We start from the raw sequence: 18,146 nt of genomic DNA, 5'->3' as shown, positions 1-18,146 counted from the left end.
AGTGATACATAATGATAGAAACTGAATTTGGACAGTATGAAACATCAAGGCATCGTGAAGTAGTGAATATTTAGTAATTCCTATTTGTCGACAGAAGACAGATACTTTGTTAGTTTATGAATAACCTTATTAATCTAGTTTACCTCAAGGGATGACCAAAGTATAAATCATCCCTCTAGCTATATAGCTAACTAGCTAGCTTGAACCCCATGAGGAAATTGGAATATTCAGTTGAATATTTAAACAGTTCAAAGCTACGATTAATAAAAATAGTTAAATACTAACCAATACAAACTCTTAACTTTAATAGTTTTTTTTTTTAAACTACATTGTCGTTCCAGCCTTTGTTTGTTTTGTTTTGTTTTTTACACGTATGGTTAAATTGGTCATATACATATAGTAAGTAGAGATCAGTAGGTGTACAAAGTATACAAAGAACAGTATACAATTAAATTATTAATAAACAAGGGTTAAAAAAAAGCCAGGGTATGTTATATTAAACAAAACTTGTACACGTTATAGCCTTGGTTAGTAGTGTATAATTAAAGCAAAGTATTGCTCAACGTTCTAAAAAACAAACGAGGAAACCATTTTTTTTAATTGAACTTATTTTTTTTTTGTTAAAAAAATTATTCTGCCAAAAGTATGAGCTGTTTTATCCCGTAGGATAATTATGTAAGCAAAATAAATTTTCCAATGGTATGACCGAACCACGCCCCCTCAATTCCCATTGGTCTAGAGCGCAGGAAAAAGCTTCAGCAGCCATTGGTCGCAGCTACAGTGACGCCATCAACAGATGCCGGAACCCAGAAATGGTGTTTCCTCACGTGCGTGTGTCAACTCGCAAACAACAACCTCTTCGTGCTTGCTTCTGTCCCCCACCCGGCAACTTTTATTAGGTAAAAATTCCCGAAATGACGGCTGAAAAATGTTTGACCAAGAAGAATCCACATGACGACCTTTAATTGACGTGGTTTTTTTTTTTTTTAAATATTATGAATGTGCTGAGTGCCGTCGCGTTGTGCGTGTCCGCCGCTCGTCCACTGCTCCTCGCCCGGCGTCGTTGTCCTCTTCTCCGGCCTGCCTGGCAGCTGCGTCGCTCCATGACCGACAGCAACACGATGGACGACAAGTTGGAGAAGAAGAAGAAACCAGCCAAACAGCAAGTGAAGCCGCTGCTGCGGAGGCTGAAAGGCAAAGAGAGCCGCAGCAAACGCAGCGACGTGCACGGCCCCGCCACTGTGTATGTCCAGGTCGTCGGCGCCGGAAGTCGGGACAACGCCGCCTCGCTTTACGTCTTCTCCGAGTACAACAGGTGTGTGTGTGTGTGTGTGTGTGTGTGCGAGCGCGTTCACGACCCCACGTCATGACATCCTCGCTTACGTTCTGTCGCTTCTGCAGGTACTTGTTCAACTGTGGGGAAGGAACACAGAGACTCATGCACGAACACAAGTAAGACTTACATTGTAGTAATGATTATTAGGAGCAGTACAGTTGATGGGTTAGCCTGTGTGCCTCACATTTCTGAGGTGCAAGGGTTAAAGTCTCTTGCATTGAGTTGTTTCATGTGTGCCCTGACCAGGGGCGTAGCACCAGATCATGGCCCTCATCATCGATGGCAAAAAAAGTACTGGAGCCTCATGTACAAAGACTTGCGTGGATTTCCTACTAAAACATGGCATACGCTCAAATACATAAAACGTCGTACGCACAGAAATATCCAGATGTATGAATCTGTGTGTACGCATGAATCCAAGCACGTTTCCTTTGTACATTCCAATCAATGTGGAAATGAGCGCACATGCTGGAGTAGCTGACTCCTCCCTGTCCACGCCCATATTTAAATATGCAAATCATATTTAAATTAACCCTGCACCCGAGACCCCGATTCGCTGCGTGATCAGGAACAAAGGACGATGAGCAAGGTAATGAAGAAAAAAAATGTATGAATGTGAACTTGCTGAATGAGGTGGAGGCGTGCAAGAAAATCCTCTTAGGCACGCTGTCCTCTGGCGTTAACACGTAAAAGAGGAGCGAATGGGACAGTGCAGATTGATAAAAAGTGTCATTTTGAATTTAGGGTTAGCTAGCTAACTAGGGTTAGTTGTTCCCCAACACTTTGCTTCCATTAGCTTAGCGTCGTCATAGGCACGCAGCTCATAGGTGAGTGTTGTATGTACGATGTCTATGAGAAAATGCGTCGACTTCCGGATTCTGTTTTTTTTTCGGTGTTGTGGTTTTTACACTTGAGAAGGTTTCAATAGTAAGAAGTGTAAGGAGTAGAAAGTACAGATACTTGTGTTTAAAGAGTAAGGAGTACAAATGAAAAGTTGCCAGAAAAATACTCAAGTGAAGTACAAATACCCGAAAAATCTACTTTGTCACTTCCCGCCTCTGGTCCTCATACAGCACCTTAATTGAGGGGCCCCTGACATTGACTGGTGCGCAGTCTGATGCTTGTCTAGATGTATTACTCTTGATTTCTGAACGATTGGTCCCGTGTTTCCAGGCTGCGAGCGTCCCGACTGGACAACATCTTCTTGACCAGAATGAGCTGGGAGAACGTTGGCGGTCTTTCCGGGATGATCCTCACCTTGAAGGACACCGGAGTGCCGGACTGCGTCCTTTCAGGACCTCCTCAGCTGGTGAGACCCTCAAAACATCACCAGACTAAAGTATTGGGACACATGTAGGTACTGAAGTGAAGAAAAAGTACATTTATAAGACAGTGGTGAGGCCAGCCATGATGGACGGATTCGAGACAGTGGCACTGAAGAGACAACAGGAAGCAGAGCTGGAGGTGGCGGAAATGAAGATGTTGAGGTTCGCTCTCGGAGTGACCAGGTTGGATACAATTAGAAATGAGCTCATCAGAGGGACAGCCGAGGTTCGATGTTTTTCTAGACAAAATTAGAGAGAGCAGACTTCGATGGTGAGTATATTGGTAGAAGGGTGATTAGAATGGAGCTGCCAGGTAAGAGAGTGGGAGGAAGACCAAAGAGAAGGTTGATGGATGCTGTGGGCGAAGACATGAGGGCAGTTGGTGTTGGAGAGGAGGATGCAGGAGATAGGATGACGCGCTGTGGTGACCCCTAAAGGGACAAGCCCAAAGGAAAAGAAGAAGAATGTCATATTCTGTAATGAATAAAGAGTTTTCTTTCTGTGTAACGAACATGATGATTCGCCGTTGTCAAACTGCCGCAGTGTCGCGCCAACTGCTGGCGAGGAAGACTTGCGCAATGTCATATTTTGTTGCCTTAAGTTTCAGTGGCTGGTATCGGCAGCCTTTACAAGTACCTGATGCCATGAAATAAGGCTGGCATCCGTACTCGCCCATCCCTAACTTTTTGAAAAGTGAAGAGCGAAGAAAATGATGACATTTGGAAAATTAGTGGGACACATACGGAAAATGAAACGTGAATAAATAATGAAATTCCATATGATCGGCGCAATTATTGACATAGACTCTGATAAACCTGAGGAAAAAAGGATGCATGGATGTACATTTGTTGAGTGCATAAGTGGTGCTGACTGACCTTTTTTGTGGTTGAAGGCGAGCTACGTGAAAGCCATCAAAACGTTCTCTGGCCCACTGGACAGCATCAAACTTTGTAGGTCTTCTGCTTTCTCTCATCACAACTTCTTTCTTCTTTATTTTCCTGTTTCAATTTTGCATCTTTTTCCCCATCAGCTGTTCGCCCATACACTGACCAGACGTTCACGGACGACACCATGACCGTTGTGCAAGTTCCCCTCTTTGGTGAGTTGGAAACATCTCCTCAGCGACCTCGTCTTCTGTGTTATGTTGAGATTCATCCCTGAATTCTTCTTCTCTTTTGTCCTTCTTTGTCTCCTTTTGTCCTCCTCCTTCTCTTTCATGCTTCCTCATCTTCTTTCTCCATAGCTTCACCAGGAAATTGCCACGTGGACTCTCCAAGAAGTAGACGTTCCCAAAGTCCCACCTCACCGAGGAGAGACGGCGATCACCCGGATGATGCCAAAGACCAACCAGGTGACGTATTACACGTCAAACGTAATCAAGGTTCCTTTGTCGATTTGCATTTGTTTGTGCGGATATCAAACGTCGTCGATAAATAAATAGTTATTTTTTTCTTGTAGGAGACAAAAGAAATGTAACGAGAGACGCATCACTGGTAGTCGCATTCATATGCAAAGTAGGGCAACTTGGTCTGTTACCTTTTAGTGTGTGTGTTACCTTTTGAAGTAAAGTGAAATTTTGTGTTGTGTGTCAGCTTCATCCCAAGAAAGGAAACTTCTTAGTGGCTGAGGCCAAGGAACTTGGACTTCCTGTGTGAGTAACTTTATAACCTCCACCAATGGAAGTTATGTTTATTATTATATTGTTGTTGTTAATCATTAGTGTGACTTTTTCCTTTTTTGAAATACCAACATGAATTTCCCTTTTGATATGACAGGATAAATTTGTGTATTATTATTACTATTTATATACAGTAGAACCTCAGTTTAACGGACTAATGGGGGCTGGGGTCATCCGTTACAGACGATTGTCCGTTCTATTCAAGCACTTTTTTTTTTTTTTTTTTTTTTTTTTTTTTTTTTTTTAGGCTTTACACGATCAGGATTTTTGAGGCCGAGCAACGAGTTTAAAAAAAGCGATATCAGATCACAAAATGGAGCAATGTGTCTATTTAGATGACTTGTTCATGATCTCAAAAGACATGCGAAAAGGCTAAAAATAAACTAGCTTTTGGATTCAAATATACTGTATATGACGGTGACACGGAGTAAATGTGTGTTTGAAATATCCAAACTTGCCTGCTGGGATTTCAACCCCGGCCTCTCATTTTCAAGAGCGCAGCAAGCCCCCGCACAAGCACATGGCTGATTTGCATGCGATCTGGCGCGTGTAAATTAAATTAGCCATATTGCTCACAGCACCACTCCGTTACTTCGATAGCCGATAAATTGGGGTCCATTAAAACGAGGTTCCACTGTATGTAAAAAAAATTTCAACACAATGTCCTCTGCTTACACTGTCAGCAACTATAAACCAATTTTGGTCGTGATGTGATTCAGATTTAAATTTAAATAGACAAATCCATTCCTCCTCCCCACTTTTTTTGACACGCCCCCCCCCAAAAAAAACATTTTTTTCTTTTTTTTTTTTTGTGTATCATGAATCATTGTGGGATAAAGTATTTGTGATTGCTGATCATGAGTCAGTCCAATTTTGTTGCTTTTGTAAACGGTAAAACCGTGTTGTTGTTTATCCCGCAGTGGCACGGCGGCGATCGGCCCGCTTATCGCTGCTCTGAAGTGCGGGAAAAGCATCATATATGACGGGAAAGAGGTGCGTGTTTTTCAAGTGTGATTTCGCCAAACTTGACTCAGTCCACTATATAAAAATTCATATGCTGCACCGATTAGTTGAATACTCCCTCACTATATAGGGATTTTGATATTGTGGACAAGATCCTGTAATTTCACGTGTATAATGTGCACTCCTGTATAATACGCGCCCCCAAAGTTATCCTCAAAATTCTAGAAAACCCTTTTACCCATGTATAATGCATTTTTACAATGCATGATTTTGCTTCTACCCATAAGATCAACACATGAAGTATTATCTTTATTTTATTAGTTTTTTTTGTTTTTTCAAATCCTTATTCTGAAGTTAAGCACTTTATTTGAACACACAATACTTTCGTTATTTTTTTTTGATATTCACAGCCCTACATTTATTTAGTAAATGAGAAAACACACAGTTGAGCTCATATGTTTGATTACTCAGGCAGAATTTGTAAGATGATGTAGCGATTTTGAGTGGACGTTTTTGAATCACTCTCCTTCAGATCCGACCGGAGCAGGTGTGCACGCCCACCGATCCGGGACCGGTGTTCGTCATCGTGGAGTGTCCGTCCGAGGAGTTCGTCACGCCTCTTTGCGACAGTCAGCACATTTCAAGGTCAGAACAAGGTCACGCATGAGCATACCGAATTAGGGCTGAAAGAGGGCTAAAAACAGATTTCTGTTTTTGTTTGTTTTTTCTCTTTCACTTAAAAGAAAAGGCAAATGACAATGACATTACTCCAAACAACTTCCCCCCCCCCCCCACCTCTGGGATTTGCTTTATTTCTCCTAAAATAAAATTAGCTTTGAAACATTTTTTAACCAGCATCAACTTCCACAGAAATAATACAAATGTTTTCGTAAAATGTTCTGAAAAGCTTCTTAAAACAAGTGCTTCCTATTGAAAGGATTTCCCCTTTGTCAAAACATTTATGTAAAGATAATCATTCAAAAAATTAACATTTAAAATTGTATTATTCAGTTTTTCCGTAACAAAGTTCGTATCGCAATTTACTTGTACATCGAATCAGTTTTGCTTATTGAAATGCAATTAATCAGTTCCAGGCCACCCAAAAACCCCACAAGGGTTTTAATAATGAAAAATAGAACTGTATTGTAAAATATAAATATAAAAAGATAATAAAAGTTAATAGCTACGAAAAAGTATCGTTCTGTTGTATTTAACTTTTTTGTTCAATATAGTCATATTTAAATGTTTAAACATTTGTGTAAAATTTTTTTTTTTTTACTTTTATGTGGAATACATTTAAATGTTTTATTATTATTTTTTTATTCTCCTATATGTACGTGCACCTGAAATAATAATAAAAATCATCCCGACAAATGAACTTGAATTAAGCGATAAAACGGATGAAATACGGAAGGTTCTTTCATGCCTTTTCCTCCCGGCTGCAGATATCACAGCGGGGGGGCGGAGAATGCTCCTGCCCTGGTTGTGCATATAACTCCGGAGGAGCTGCTGAAAACCGATCGGTACCGAGACTGGATGAAAAGGTTTGCTCTGTCCTCGCACACTTGCTCTGCTTTCCTGCCTTGTTCCACATTTGTTTTCATTAATATAGTCTACTATTTAAAAATGTTGATGTGTTTCGAGAGTAAGGAATGATGAGTGAAACCGAACGCAGTAGCTGCGACCAAAATCGTTAATAGCCCCCAATCACGACAAAGAGATTTTTAGTGGAGTTTTTGGGGAACTTTCTAGGTCTACTGTATAAAAAGCCAATGGACGAATTGTCTCTTTCACAGGTTCCCAGCCAGCACCGAGCACCTGATCCTCAATGAGCACGCTGGCTCCGCCCACAACGTCCGCAGCCACAGGCTCCAAGCACAGCTCAACCTGATCCACCCCGACGTCTTCCCGAACCTCCAGTCCTATATGCCAAACGTAACTTTGATTCACCCTATGGGTTCTATGCTGGACAGTACATCCACTATTTTAGCTGTGTTCATTCACAGTGGACTATGTACTGTAAATCCGCGTGTATAATGTGCACTCATGTATAATACGCACCCCCAAAGTTGACCTCAAAATTCTGGAAAACCCAAATGTAATGAAAGTTACCTAAGGTGGGGATTTTTGTCTGATTTTTGTCATTTCCAACTTCAGCAGTTTAAATATATCAATAATATACTGTTTACGTCAAATAGTTTCTATTTTTGGCCAGTTGAAACCCATGAAAACTACCATTTACTGAATTTGGGTAAAATGGGTTTCATTCTAGATTCAGCACTTAAAAATGTGGACAAGGGAGCAATTTCTCCCTTTAATGGGCGATGGAGCAAATGAATGGCGCGATTTTGACTTTAGTGGCGATACAGTCTGCTGACCATGGAGAAGAATTATGTTTTAATTTCATTTCATAAAAGTGGATGCGCCCTGGAAGCTGGCTGTGGAAATTGTACTATTAGCAATATCAGATAAAAAGGTGAGACGTAGAATATATTTCAAAGAATAATGTTGAGTTTTTATGCCAGCACCTCGTCCAATCAAACTGCAATTTGAAGCGTTAAAACATAAAAATGAATAGATACTCTATACTAGTGATAAGAACTGATGTCAGTGCAAAACCTTATGTAGATAAATAAGCAAAAATCAGACCAAAAAAAATCTTAAAAATAGTATGTACATGGCCAAAAATTGCCAGGAAGAAGCTGAAAATGTAATAAAATGGAACAAGGCCCCTTTAATCATCAATATAGTTCTTGTTTTTGTGGTTAAAAGTTTATTGTTGTGGTGACAGGATCCTCAGGCGTGTTTGGACGCGTCCATGGTGAGAGCCGAGTGTCTGCTCAAATTTCAGCTGCGACCAGTCATCGAGTGGCAAAGGTTTGTCAGCCCATCCTTTGCCTTAGATCATGGGTGTCAAACTCGAGGCCCGGGGACCAGCTGCGGGCCGCCACATCATTTTATGTGACATGGTGGTGATCTCCTTCGCCAGGTTCTGTGTGAAATTTAAAGACAAACGAACGGTATCGCTCTTTTTTCCGGGGGTATCTCTATGTGAAAGGGGCTCTTTTTGTGTCATCTGTTTAGAGATGCCGTCCCCCCCTGCATCCATGAGGAGTTTGTCAAAGAGGCATTCGACGTACCCAACTTCTTGCAGGAAGTGGGCCAATGTCAGCTGCTACGTTCAAGCAATACCGCAGCGCCTCCTGGTGAGTTCAAATCAAATGGGAAAAGTTGTACAGTGAATTCCCTATATCGCAGTTCATCTTTTGCACCCACATTATATTGTGGATGTAAAAAAATAATAATACAATTCTGGGTTTTTACAGTGTCCAGCCTAGTCAGAATTTAGTCGCGCTGTGCCACCACAAGCTGGGCAGCACTCAGCCCGACAGGAAGAAATGCAGCAGCATTAAAAGTACCAGCTACAGTTTGTCAACATACAATGCTTGAGACTATATTGTTATATGTGTTAAGGTAGCAGTTGTATGAAGTTTTAGAATTACTGTAACATCTCTATTAACCTCCGCGAGCCCGTCCGTGGCGTTTTACATTATATGTTAGCTTGAAGCGAGAAGACTGGTTAGAAGAATATGGCTTGGCTGAACCTTTCAGTGTTTAAAATATACAATATTTAATTGTCGTTTGTTTTGTTTAATAAGTTTAAATGTGTTTAGAGTGTGTGGGAGAAGTAAAACTATTTAAAAGATGTCTCTCTATATTGCAGTTTTTCACCAACTGCAGGTGGATCTGGAGCATATTTCCTGTGATAAACTGGGGTGCACTGTATGATTGTATGGAAAAGATTTTTCCATTTTAAAAAAAAAATTTTTTTTGTGAGGTGGTGCACGACAAACGGAGTATCCCGAGTTCGTTTTCCTTGGAACTGGATCGGCTTTGCCCATGAAGATCCGAAACGTCAGTAGCACCTTAGTCAACATCAGGTTGGTTGGAACGAACACACAAGCTACAAGCAGATTAGGGCTCCCCTTGCCCACATGTGAGGGAATGACACGTTTTTATTGAATTAACTTCACATGGAAATTGACCAGAAAATGTCTGGAAATATACCAGAAATGTTGTACCCCTCGACATCCGTAGTTTTAACTTGAACATGTCAGGGGTCATTTTAATAGTGTTTGGTTTTTTCTTTAGCGCGGGCCGTTCGCTGCTTTTGGACTGCGGCGAGGGGACCTTCGGGCAGCTGTGCAGACACTACGGCGACGACGTGGACGGGGTCCTGTCCAACATCTCAGCTGTGTTTGTGTCACACATGCACGCCGACCATCACACGGTGATGCAGCTTCATCGCACGTCACGGAAAATTCAAAACAAAAAACCTCTTTGTGAACACAACCTTTTTCTTCTCTTGTTGTCAGGGTCTGGTCAAGCTGCTGTACCAAAGACAACGCGCCCTGGTACATACAAAAATAGGAAATAAATATAAATAGTATGTTACTTTTTGCAGTTATATTACCCTGTTGGACACATTTATGGAATTTATAACACGATGGTCTATTTATAAAACTATGTTCATGCAGTGAATGGTGGCAAAGCACTATTTTTGTCTAAATGAAAATCCCCAATTGAACATAGTGTATTGGCACCAAGATGGAGGCAAAGCACTACTGTTGTCAAAATGAAGCTCCTAAATTCACTTCAGTGTAATTGCTTGATACCAAGATGTCACAAGAGGGTGCCAAAGTAATCCTTTTGTTGCTTTGGCACCATTTTGTGGCATCTACAGAGTTCTACATTCATTTCTATTCTACGGCGTGTTTAAGGAGTAAGTCATCCTTCATATCGTCACGTGACCGGTCTAATCTTAAACGGCTAATGCTAACGGCCGCATCCGCAGGCTCATTTGCGTATTGCTGCTGATGTGATGGCGCCCCCTGTCTGTGTCCCAGGCGACTTTAAGGAAAGCCTGGAGTCCCGTGTTCCTTCTGGCCCCGTGGGACCTGATGAGCTGGCTGCAGCAATATCACGACGGCTGCGAGGAGATCCTCCATCACGTCAAGTACGACGCCATCGCATCTTTGACACTTTCCTGTTGACATTTTTAGCATGACGTCATGCGTACGTCCGGGCGGTGGAAGACGTTTCTTTTCACTAGTAAACGAACCCCCTCCATATCATTTGATCAAAGCAGAGCGTTGGAGAAAACGGAGGAAATTGTGTGAATGATGATTTTAGCCTTAGTAGTCTGATTGTGTGACGTGTCAAATAGATTTCATCAAGTAAAGTGTTACTTTGACTTATGACTGCCCCAACTCGAGTTTTCCAGTTACAAGCCATTGTTTGTTTTGTTTTCTTTAATTGGGCTGTCTATCGAATAATCATAATTAATCACAGACGCCAAATATACAACATTTTGCTTTGAGGCGGGATTTTAAACTTTTTGCGCTTTGAAGAGTTGCACTATCTGAGCATTGTTTTTTTTCCGGAAGTCCCATCGGGGTGACTTGAAGCCAACTTTTCTTGTCGCTCATCTTTGCACTGGTGTCATCACTGACCTGATCGCAACCTGCGTTGGGTTTCAGATATCCATCCGTGCATCAGGTAAAGGAGCGTGTGTGGTTAATACATGATTGATGCAATATTTTATTTTATTTTTTTGTGATGTATCACTAGTTAATGCTTTAACTTTGACAGCCCTTTTTAAAAAAAAAAAAAAAAAAAACTTTTCATTGCAAGCCAAAATCTGAGTTACAAACAAGCTTCAGATGCGCTGCCGCTCAAGTGAAATGAGAAAGAATGGAGCAACGATTCATAATTTTTTGCATGGATTCCTGCTTATGAAAAAACAATGTTTATTTTTATGCTTGAATGTGCAACCCTTCTGTCCTTTTTAGAAGTGGCTACCTATCTTCTCTGCAATTATTTATGACCTCCACTCGATTTATTCTCCTCACCCAGAGGGTGCGCTTGATTAATTTCCTCCCTCCCCCACCAAGGAAATGGGTGGGGTGGGGAATGTTTGGGGTATATCTGGTGGCCCAACCCCAAACTCAAGTTTTTGTCACCTTTTCGTTTCTGGTCAGCATTGTCAATCACATGCTGCCACCCGGGAGTACCCTGGTGCCTTTTGTTTACAAACATTATGAAAAGCTCTGCTTTTCTGATGTCATCTTTTTCAGCTTCATCCCAAACGACGTTCTGCGCCACAAAGCCGAAGCTCCCAAGCCGAGGACGCAGGCGTTTATCCGAGCACTATTGAAGAACAACGCCTTGGAGAAGGTTTCGACTCCATCAACATTCTCCACATATTTTTGTGCTGGGTTTCCACACCAACACTCAGTAAATGTAAATTAACTGATGAAGCCTGCTCGGTGAGAGGTGAAACGTCTTCTAAGACAGCCAGAACAGTTCCGACGACCTGTTCAGGGTGTACCCCGCCTTCCGCCCGAAGATAACTGGGATAGGCTCCAGCAGCCTGTGAACCTAGTGAGGATAAGCGGTAAAGAAAATGGAAGGATGGATAATTAAGATAACCTTTAGCACTCTATAATAGTGTCTTTTATCAAAACATGAAGTAATAACTACGAGCAACGAACGAATGAGTGGGTGGTCAGTCGAATCCACCCTGATATACCTGTGTGTGTGTGTGTGTATATATATATATATATATATATATATATATGAATGACTTACTGCATATTTTTATTCATTGTTATTTTTATTTTTAAAGCACCCTGCTGTTTGCTGCTGTAAATTTCCCCTGTGCGGATTATGAAATGATTATCTTTAAGGCCATAATGCTCAGCCCTAACCCATCCTGGCATATTCCTCATTGTAGTTGTTGTTATTTTTGTTGTGTTGTCAGTTCCAGACATGCATGGTGCGTCACTGTAAGAACGCCTTCGCCTGCAGCTTGACTCACACGTCAGGCTGGAAGGTGGTCTTCTCCGGAGACACGATGCCCTGTGATGCCTTGGTGCACATGGGTGAGTCAGTCGCATCACTTGTATTCAAAAAATAAATAAAAAAAGCCCCTCCCCAGGTGGTCTGTGTTCCATAAATGACGCCGACCGACTGCTATTCCTTTTGACCCGTGCTTCATACTCGCCACTATTTATTTTTTCCCCTCCAGGGAAGAAAGCCACCCTGCTGATCCACGAGGCCACGTTGGAGGACGGCTTGGAGGAGGAAGCGATGGACAAACGGCACAGGTCAGGACAAACTTGACAGGCTCAGAAAGCAACGGGGTTTTTTAACAATCGGGATTTTTAGATAGTGGGCCTTGGTTAGTTCCTAATATGTCCACTAAAAAAAAAAAAAAAAAAAAAAAAACCCTTGGGAATGAGTTAATTATTCCAAACGCAGCGACTGAGTTTGGAATCATTCACCCACAGCGATTTTTATATAGTGGACTATGTAGTTGACTTATCATTCAAATGAATATAGTTTTGGAACATTATTCAAAACACTAAAAAAATATATATATTCGATTCAAAAATTAATCACAGGTGCGTAGAGTCAGAAAGGCTAAAAATAGATCACACACACACGATACTGATATTGCAGCCTCCTGTATTGGCCGATACTGATATTGAGCCGATACGATATCAGCACGAATCATGCAAACTTTGACTTATTGTGTAGTATGGAAAGTTAGAAATGGCTTTAAGTGTTATGACTGAAAAAGAGAACAGTATTCAGCAAAAGTAGGTATGAGAAAAACCGATCCATTTGTTATTAACCAATGGGTTGCATAACGTTTAACCTTAAACATAAGAATATACTACGATCGAGTAAAATAAGAATTAAATTAGAAAATCTTTAAAAATAACTAATATAATCAATAAAAACAAAAAAAAATATTTAAATTGTAACATAACCACTGTTTAACAAAAGCATATTCTACAAATGAATAATTAAAGAAAATTAATTATTAATAAAGACCATGAAAAATAACCTCAGTAAATCTAATAAATACAACTCATACAATTGATGTGCCAAATAACAGTTGAAGTTCGCTTAAGTTATTTTTTTTATTGTTAGTATATGGTGGGAACAACGTTTGCTTTTTCCATGTGTCGCAATACATTTTAGAACTTTATACATCTGGGGTATAGTTTTATCGACAATGTCGTGGCGGGTAGGAAAAGTAGTGAGCCCCAAGGTGCTTAGCCTGCCCCTGTTTGTGTGTGCGCTGTGTACGTCTTGACTGCCGAGGGGCAGTGTGGCGCACACAATGGCGTACTCGCAGTAACATAAAGAAAGTAGAAGAAGAGTCAGAATTGGATATTGTTAATACCGGGTGATTGAAAAGTAGCTCCCTATTTTGACGTAATTTATTTCTGAACTGCAATTCTTACACGAAATGAACATGAGAAGAAAGTGTATTGCATGGCGTTTTATATCAAATTCGATATGGGCGCCAGCATAGCCGCCTGGGAACCGCACTGGCTGATTTCACAAGGAACTCTTGTGGGATGGAAGACAGAACTTCTCGTATTCGCCCTTCAAGTTCTTCCAAAGTCGTTGGTTTGGTGGAATAGACTTGCTCCTTTAATCATGGAACATGCACACAAACATAGAGAAAAATATTACAACATAGGAATAAATAATAGCCTTGTGACGATAAAGCGGTACAGAAAATGGATGGATGGAATAAATTATAAGTATTTTAAAATAGGGAGTTACTTTCCAATCACCCTGTATAACTAGTTATTCACAGTTTGAGGAATTTATGCCTGGGTGTTGTTATGTTGGCTGTGTTTTATGCAGCCGTTGTATACCAGCTATGAGTTTGATGCTAATTTTTGTTAGTTTGCGATGCTGTTTTTTTATTGCTGTTTTTGTTCTCCCACCCTATCAGCACGACTTCGCAAGCAATTGACGTGGGCATGAGGATGCAGGCAGAGTTCGTCATGCTGAATCACTTCAGCCAGCGCTACGCCAAGGTCCCGCTCTTCAGCGAGGACTTCACCGACCGTGTCGGCATCTCCTTTGACCACATGCGGGTGAGGCGACAGCGTTCTGGACCAGTTGGTAGTTGATGGCTGAGTTTAAGGGGAAGGCCAAAGAGGAGGGAATTGCAATAATCAAGACGAGGTGCGGCGCTGTTCGGGTTCGTTGTTGCGTGGAGGCAATTGATATTGTGGAGATGGAAGTAGGCAGAGCGGATAGTCTTATTAATGTGAGTTTGGAATGACTGGGTGCTGTCGAGGACGTCACCCAGACCCTTAACCTGAGGGGAGGGGAAAACGGAGGTGTTGTCAATGGTTGAGGGTCATGGCTTTACATTAACACTGGCCAACTAGCAGTGGCTAGTGACTTTGCCTCTCCCACAAGACACTTTGGCAGGTTGAGTTTTATGTGACTATATGGCATGTGTCGTGTCGGTGACCGAGAGACATTGTGGCTTTGATGATGTTACTTCAGAAGGCAATGACACGCGCTACCCATTAGACTCCACAAGCGAGCGACAACGAGGTAAGTCGTTAAACACAAGATGACTCCCAGTGCTTGAATACATAAACCGACAGTTAGAAAACATTGATAAAATAAATTGCGTGGATGAACACACGTCTACTACGAGGGAATAATACAATCGGGAATAAGTCAACTATTTACACGAAGCTGCTTGGCATGCTGGGGATTCCAGCGTCAACTTCCACAACATTACAATATGTTGTAGTTTTCTCAAACGGCATCTGACATAATAAACCAGGCCAATTAAACTAGTGGCCCATTTGATATTGTATTTGACATGGCCCGCCAGACTTTACTCTTTTAATTTGATTGTAATGTGCTTGCAGTGATCAAAACAATCATGGCGATACAAAAAGCCATATGGTGACAAGTTCGTCCAAGTGGACTTGCCTTTAATAGCTGCTCGCACATGGCCACAAAGGGTGGCTCGCGTCTAAATCCAATCGGCAAAAAACACACCAAACAAGATGAGACTACATCGCTATTTGCTACAAACTTTGAGAAACAAGACTGGCTTCAAAGTGCTGCTTAAAGGTAGTCGAAATTTGGATGCATCGCTAATGTCAAGCGCTGATGAGGTCGAAGCTGGGGTGTTTGGCAAGGATGGATTTGGAGCCGATGAGGACAATCTCAGTTTTGTCACTTGTGTTTGATAAAATTGAAGGAAAACCAGGATTTTTCCTGGAGGGATAAGGGTCTGATGTTCAAGGTGGGTTTGGATGAAAGGTAGAGCTGTGTGTCGTATAGCAGTGGATGTGGGTGGGAAAGAGAGAAATTATAAACAGAATGGGACCAAGGGCTGAGCCCTGGGGAACATCACAGGAGAGGGAAGATGGATGCTTTCAGCTGAATTAACAGGGTATGTTCTGCAATATAAAATTTGAAGCAGTTTAGGGGTATGTCAAGATGTTGAAGGCAGTGCTCAGGTCTACGAGGATGACGATGGACAGATGGGAATCAGCCTCTATCAGGAGGTCATTAGGATAGGTATGAGTTGAGTTACGAGCGTGGTCGAGTAAATGAAAAACACTTGTATCTCAAATAATCTTTCATATTGAAATTTTCAACTATCATAGTTATAGGTCTGGAACCTCCTATACCCTGTCATAAACATGGTTTCACGAGTAACAATAATAATAATAATGCAGACGTCCTTCTTATGTCTATCAGGTTTGTCTGAGGGACTTGAAGGTCCTCCCGGGTCTTATTCCAGCACTGAAGACGCTCTTCGCCGTGGAGCTGGAGGAGATGGAGGAGAGACGAGAGCGACGGGAGCTCAAGCAGCAGAAATGGGCGACCACCTCCGACGGCAACGCCGAGCTGATGGATGGCGACACCAGCCGAGGCGCCAAACGGGACCAAGCGGACGACTCCTCGGCCCTCCACACCAAGAGACTGAAGAGCAGCTGATGACATTCAGTCAACATGTCCACGTTTAGAAATGAACTTTGACTTACAGTGAACCCTCGCAATTTGTGGTGGCAAGGGACCGAGCCCTGCCGCCGAAAAGCAAGTGATGTCCCTCCTAAAAACGTTAATTGCCAATAACGTTTGATGATGAATGAATGAAACTCCTTAACTCGCCTCATAGTTCCTTGGTACCAAAATGGCGGCAAAGCACTATTTTTGAGACTTCTGAACTCATGTCATCATAGTTCCTTCACACCAAGTAGCTAGAAGATGGCGGAAAAGCATGAAATTTTTTTTTCTAAATTCTCAACTCACGTCAACACAACCTTGATACAAAAACGCCTCTAAGATGGCGCCAAAGCATGACTTTTGTCAAAATGGAACTCCTCAACTCACTTCTATTCAGTTCATTGACACCAACAGCTTTTGTCTTGGTGAAACTCAACTCATTTAAACATTCGTTCCTTGACAGCAAGAGGGCGCCAAAGCACAATCTTTGTTCAAATGAGACTCAACTTTGTAGTTTGTTGACACCAAGAAGCCACAAGATGGCGCCAAAGCATGATTTTGTCTACTAAACTCACTTAAACGTTTGCTCCCTTGACCCGAAGATGGCGCCAAAGTAGTGCTTTCATTTCTTAGGACCGAGCACAAAAACGGTGAATAGGTGATCTTTAACAGAGGATGGGTCCCCTCAAAATTGTGCGAATAGGAGAATGGGGAAAATACCGTACCGCAAATGTGTGAGGTTCATTGTATTTCATCCATACTGAAAACCTTGTTTTTTTTTTTTTTTTTTTTTATCTGAATGCAGTGTTTTTGTTTGCTTTTCTTAAACCCTTACCTTCAAGCTTCCCAAATGTTTTTTTTTTTTTAATCTTTGAATGAGTGAAGTTTTCTTAGAGGTTATTTGTGTTGAATGGTTTTACCTTGTTTCATGGGAACAACCGGGAAAACTAAAATAGCAATGACTTAACATGACATTTTTCAGTCTTTGCGGTCCTGTAATTGTACACGTCCATATTCTTTCAGGTGAATTTGAAATGAGAAATTTCAAGTTCCAGGAAATAATTATGAGCAGTTTCCTGCGTGTCAGTTACTCATTTAGTTTGTCTGGTGACTACTTCAATACTCTTAAATAGGTTCACTTCTTTTAGATACCTGGGTCCAAATTGACTCAAAACAACACCCATGCAACAACAATGTGCACAGGACAGACTGAAATGCATCCTCATGTTAATTTTCTGTTCTTTCAGTTTATCCATTTGTCTACATTAAATTAGGCAAAACATTGACTGGGCTCAAGTTGATCCCAAAGATAATAGGCGGTTGAAATCAACGTAAGCAGCGTCACACAGTCTGGCTGTAACTAAAACACAAATAGTGTGTTTAGTTCTGTGCTTGTCACCCATGAATGCAAATCACACGAAGAGTGAATAGCAAAGTGCACTGAATGCTTTCAAGTCATCATTCAATTTCCAAACAATCATGTAAATGAATGTATTTAAACACTAACACTGGCTTCTTGTCTGGTTCTTGTGCGTGTGAGTTTAATTACAGTAACGTTTTAATGGCATCCCCGCAAAACAGTACTGTATTATTGTAACTGATCAAGTCAGTGGTGGGAAGTAAAGCACAAGTACAAGCATAATTATATTTGATAAATTAACTCAGGCGCGCGCGGGGCATTTCTGTGGGGTCCTGCGCCTGGTGGCTCATTAGCAACAAGTTAACCACGTCCGTGTGCAATTTTTAGTGTATTTTAGGTGTGCAACTTGGACTCATATGTGTAAAATGAGTAACAGAAAGTTTAAAATGGTGTGCGTGTGAATGTTTAAGTAGTAATAAATCATAAAATGTGATTTATACGGCGACCATCGTTAGCTGAGCTAGCTACATAACGTATATGTAATGTATGGTCATAACAACTGAACTAAATTATTTGTCAAGGCTTTGATAAAAGGCTAAGACGTGGGAACGCTAATTTCGTTCGCAA

At 41.4% G+C, this 18,146-nt stretch overlaps 1 protein-coding gene across 1 annotated transcript; it reads left to right on the top strand.

Annotated features, from left to right (window-relative positions):
• Positions 1–809: 809 nt before the first annotated feature.
• On the top strand, positions 810–17,654 carry elac2 (elaC ribonuclease Z 2). Its single transcript, XM_061701292.1, has 23 exons — positions 810–1,315; positions 1,402–1,452; positions 2,510–2,645; positions 3,554–3,611; positions 3,692–3,760; positions 3,905–4,012; positions 4,120–4,175; positions 4,254–4,312; positions 5,260–5,332; positions 5,835–5,947; positions 6,748–6,846; positions 7,099–7,237; positions 8,094–8,179; positions 8,387–8,508; positions 9,141–9,243; positions 9,455–9,593; positions 9,679–9,717; positions 10,210–10,319; positions 11,440–11,539; positions 12,126–12,246; positions 12,393–12,471; positions 14,124–14,268; positions 15,911–17,654. Exons 1-23 carry the CDS (start codon positions 996–998, stop codon positions 16,148–16,150), a joined length of 2,565 nt encoding a protein of 854 aa, XP_061557276.1. The 5' UTR covers positions 810–995; the 3' UTR covers positions 16,151–17,654.
• Positions 17,655–18,146: the final 492 nt, after the last annotated feature.

Source organism: Phycodurus eques, chromosome 16 (assembly GCF_024500275.1).
Source record: "Phycodurus eques isolate BA_2022a chromosome 16, UOR_Pequ_1.1, whole genome shotgun sequence".
Lineage (NCBI taxonomy): Eukaryota > Metazoa > Chordata > Actinopteri > Syngnathiformes > Syngnathidae > Phycodurus > Phycodurus eques.
Note: the sequence above shows the minus strand (reverse complement) of the source record. Positions and strands in the feature narration are given on the sequence as shown.

Coding starts and splice junctions, on each gene's coding strand:
- elac2 (XM_061701292.1), top strand. CDS start 996: ATGAATGTGCTGAGTGCCGTCGCGTTGTGCGTGTCCGCCGCTCGTCCA. Junction 1,453..2,509: donor AGACTCATGCACGAACACAA/GTAAGACTTACA, acceptor CCGTGTTTCCAG/GCTGCGAGCGTCCCGACTGG. Junction 6,847..7,098: donor TACCGAGACTGGATGAAAAG/GTTTGCTCTGTC, acceptor TCTCTTTCACAG/GTTCCCAGCCAGCACCGAGC.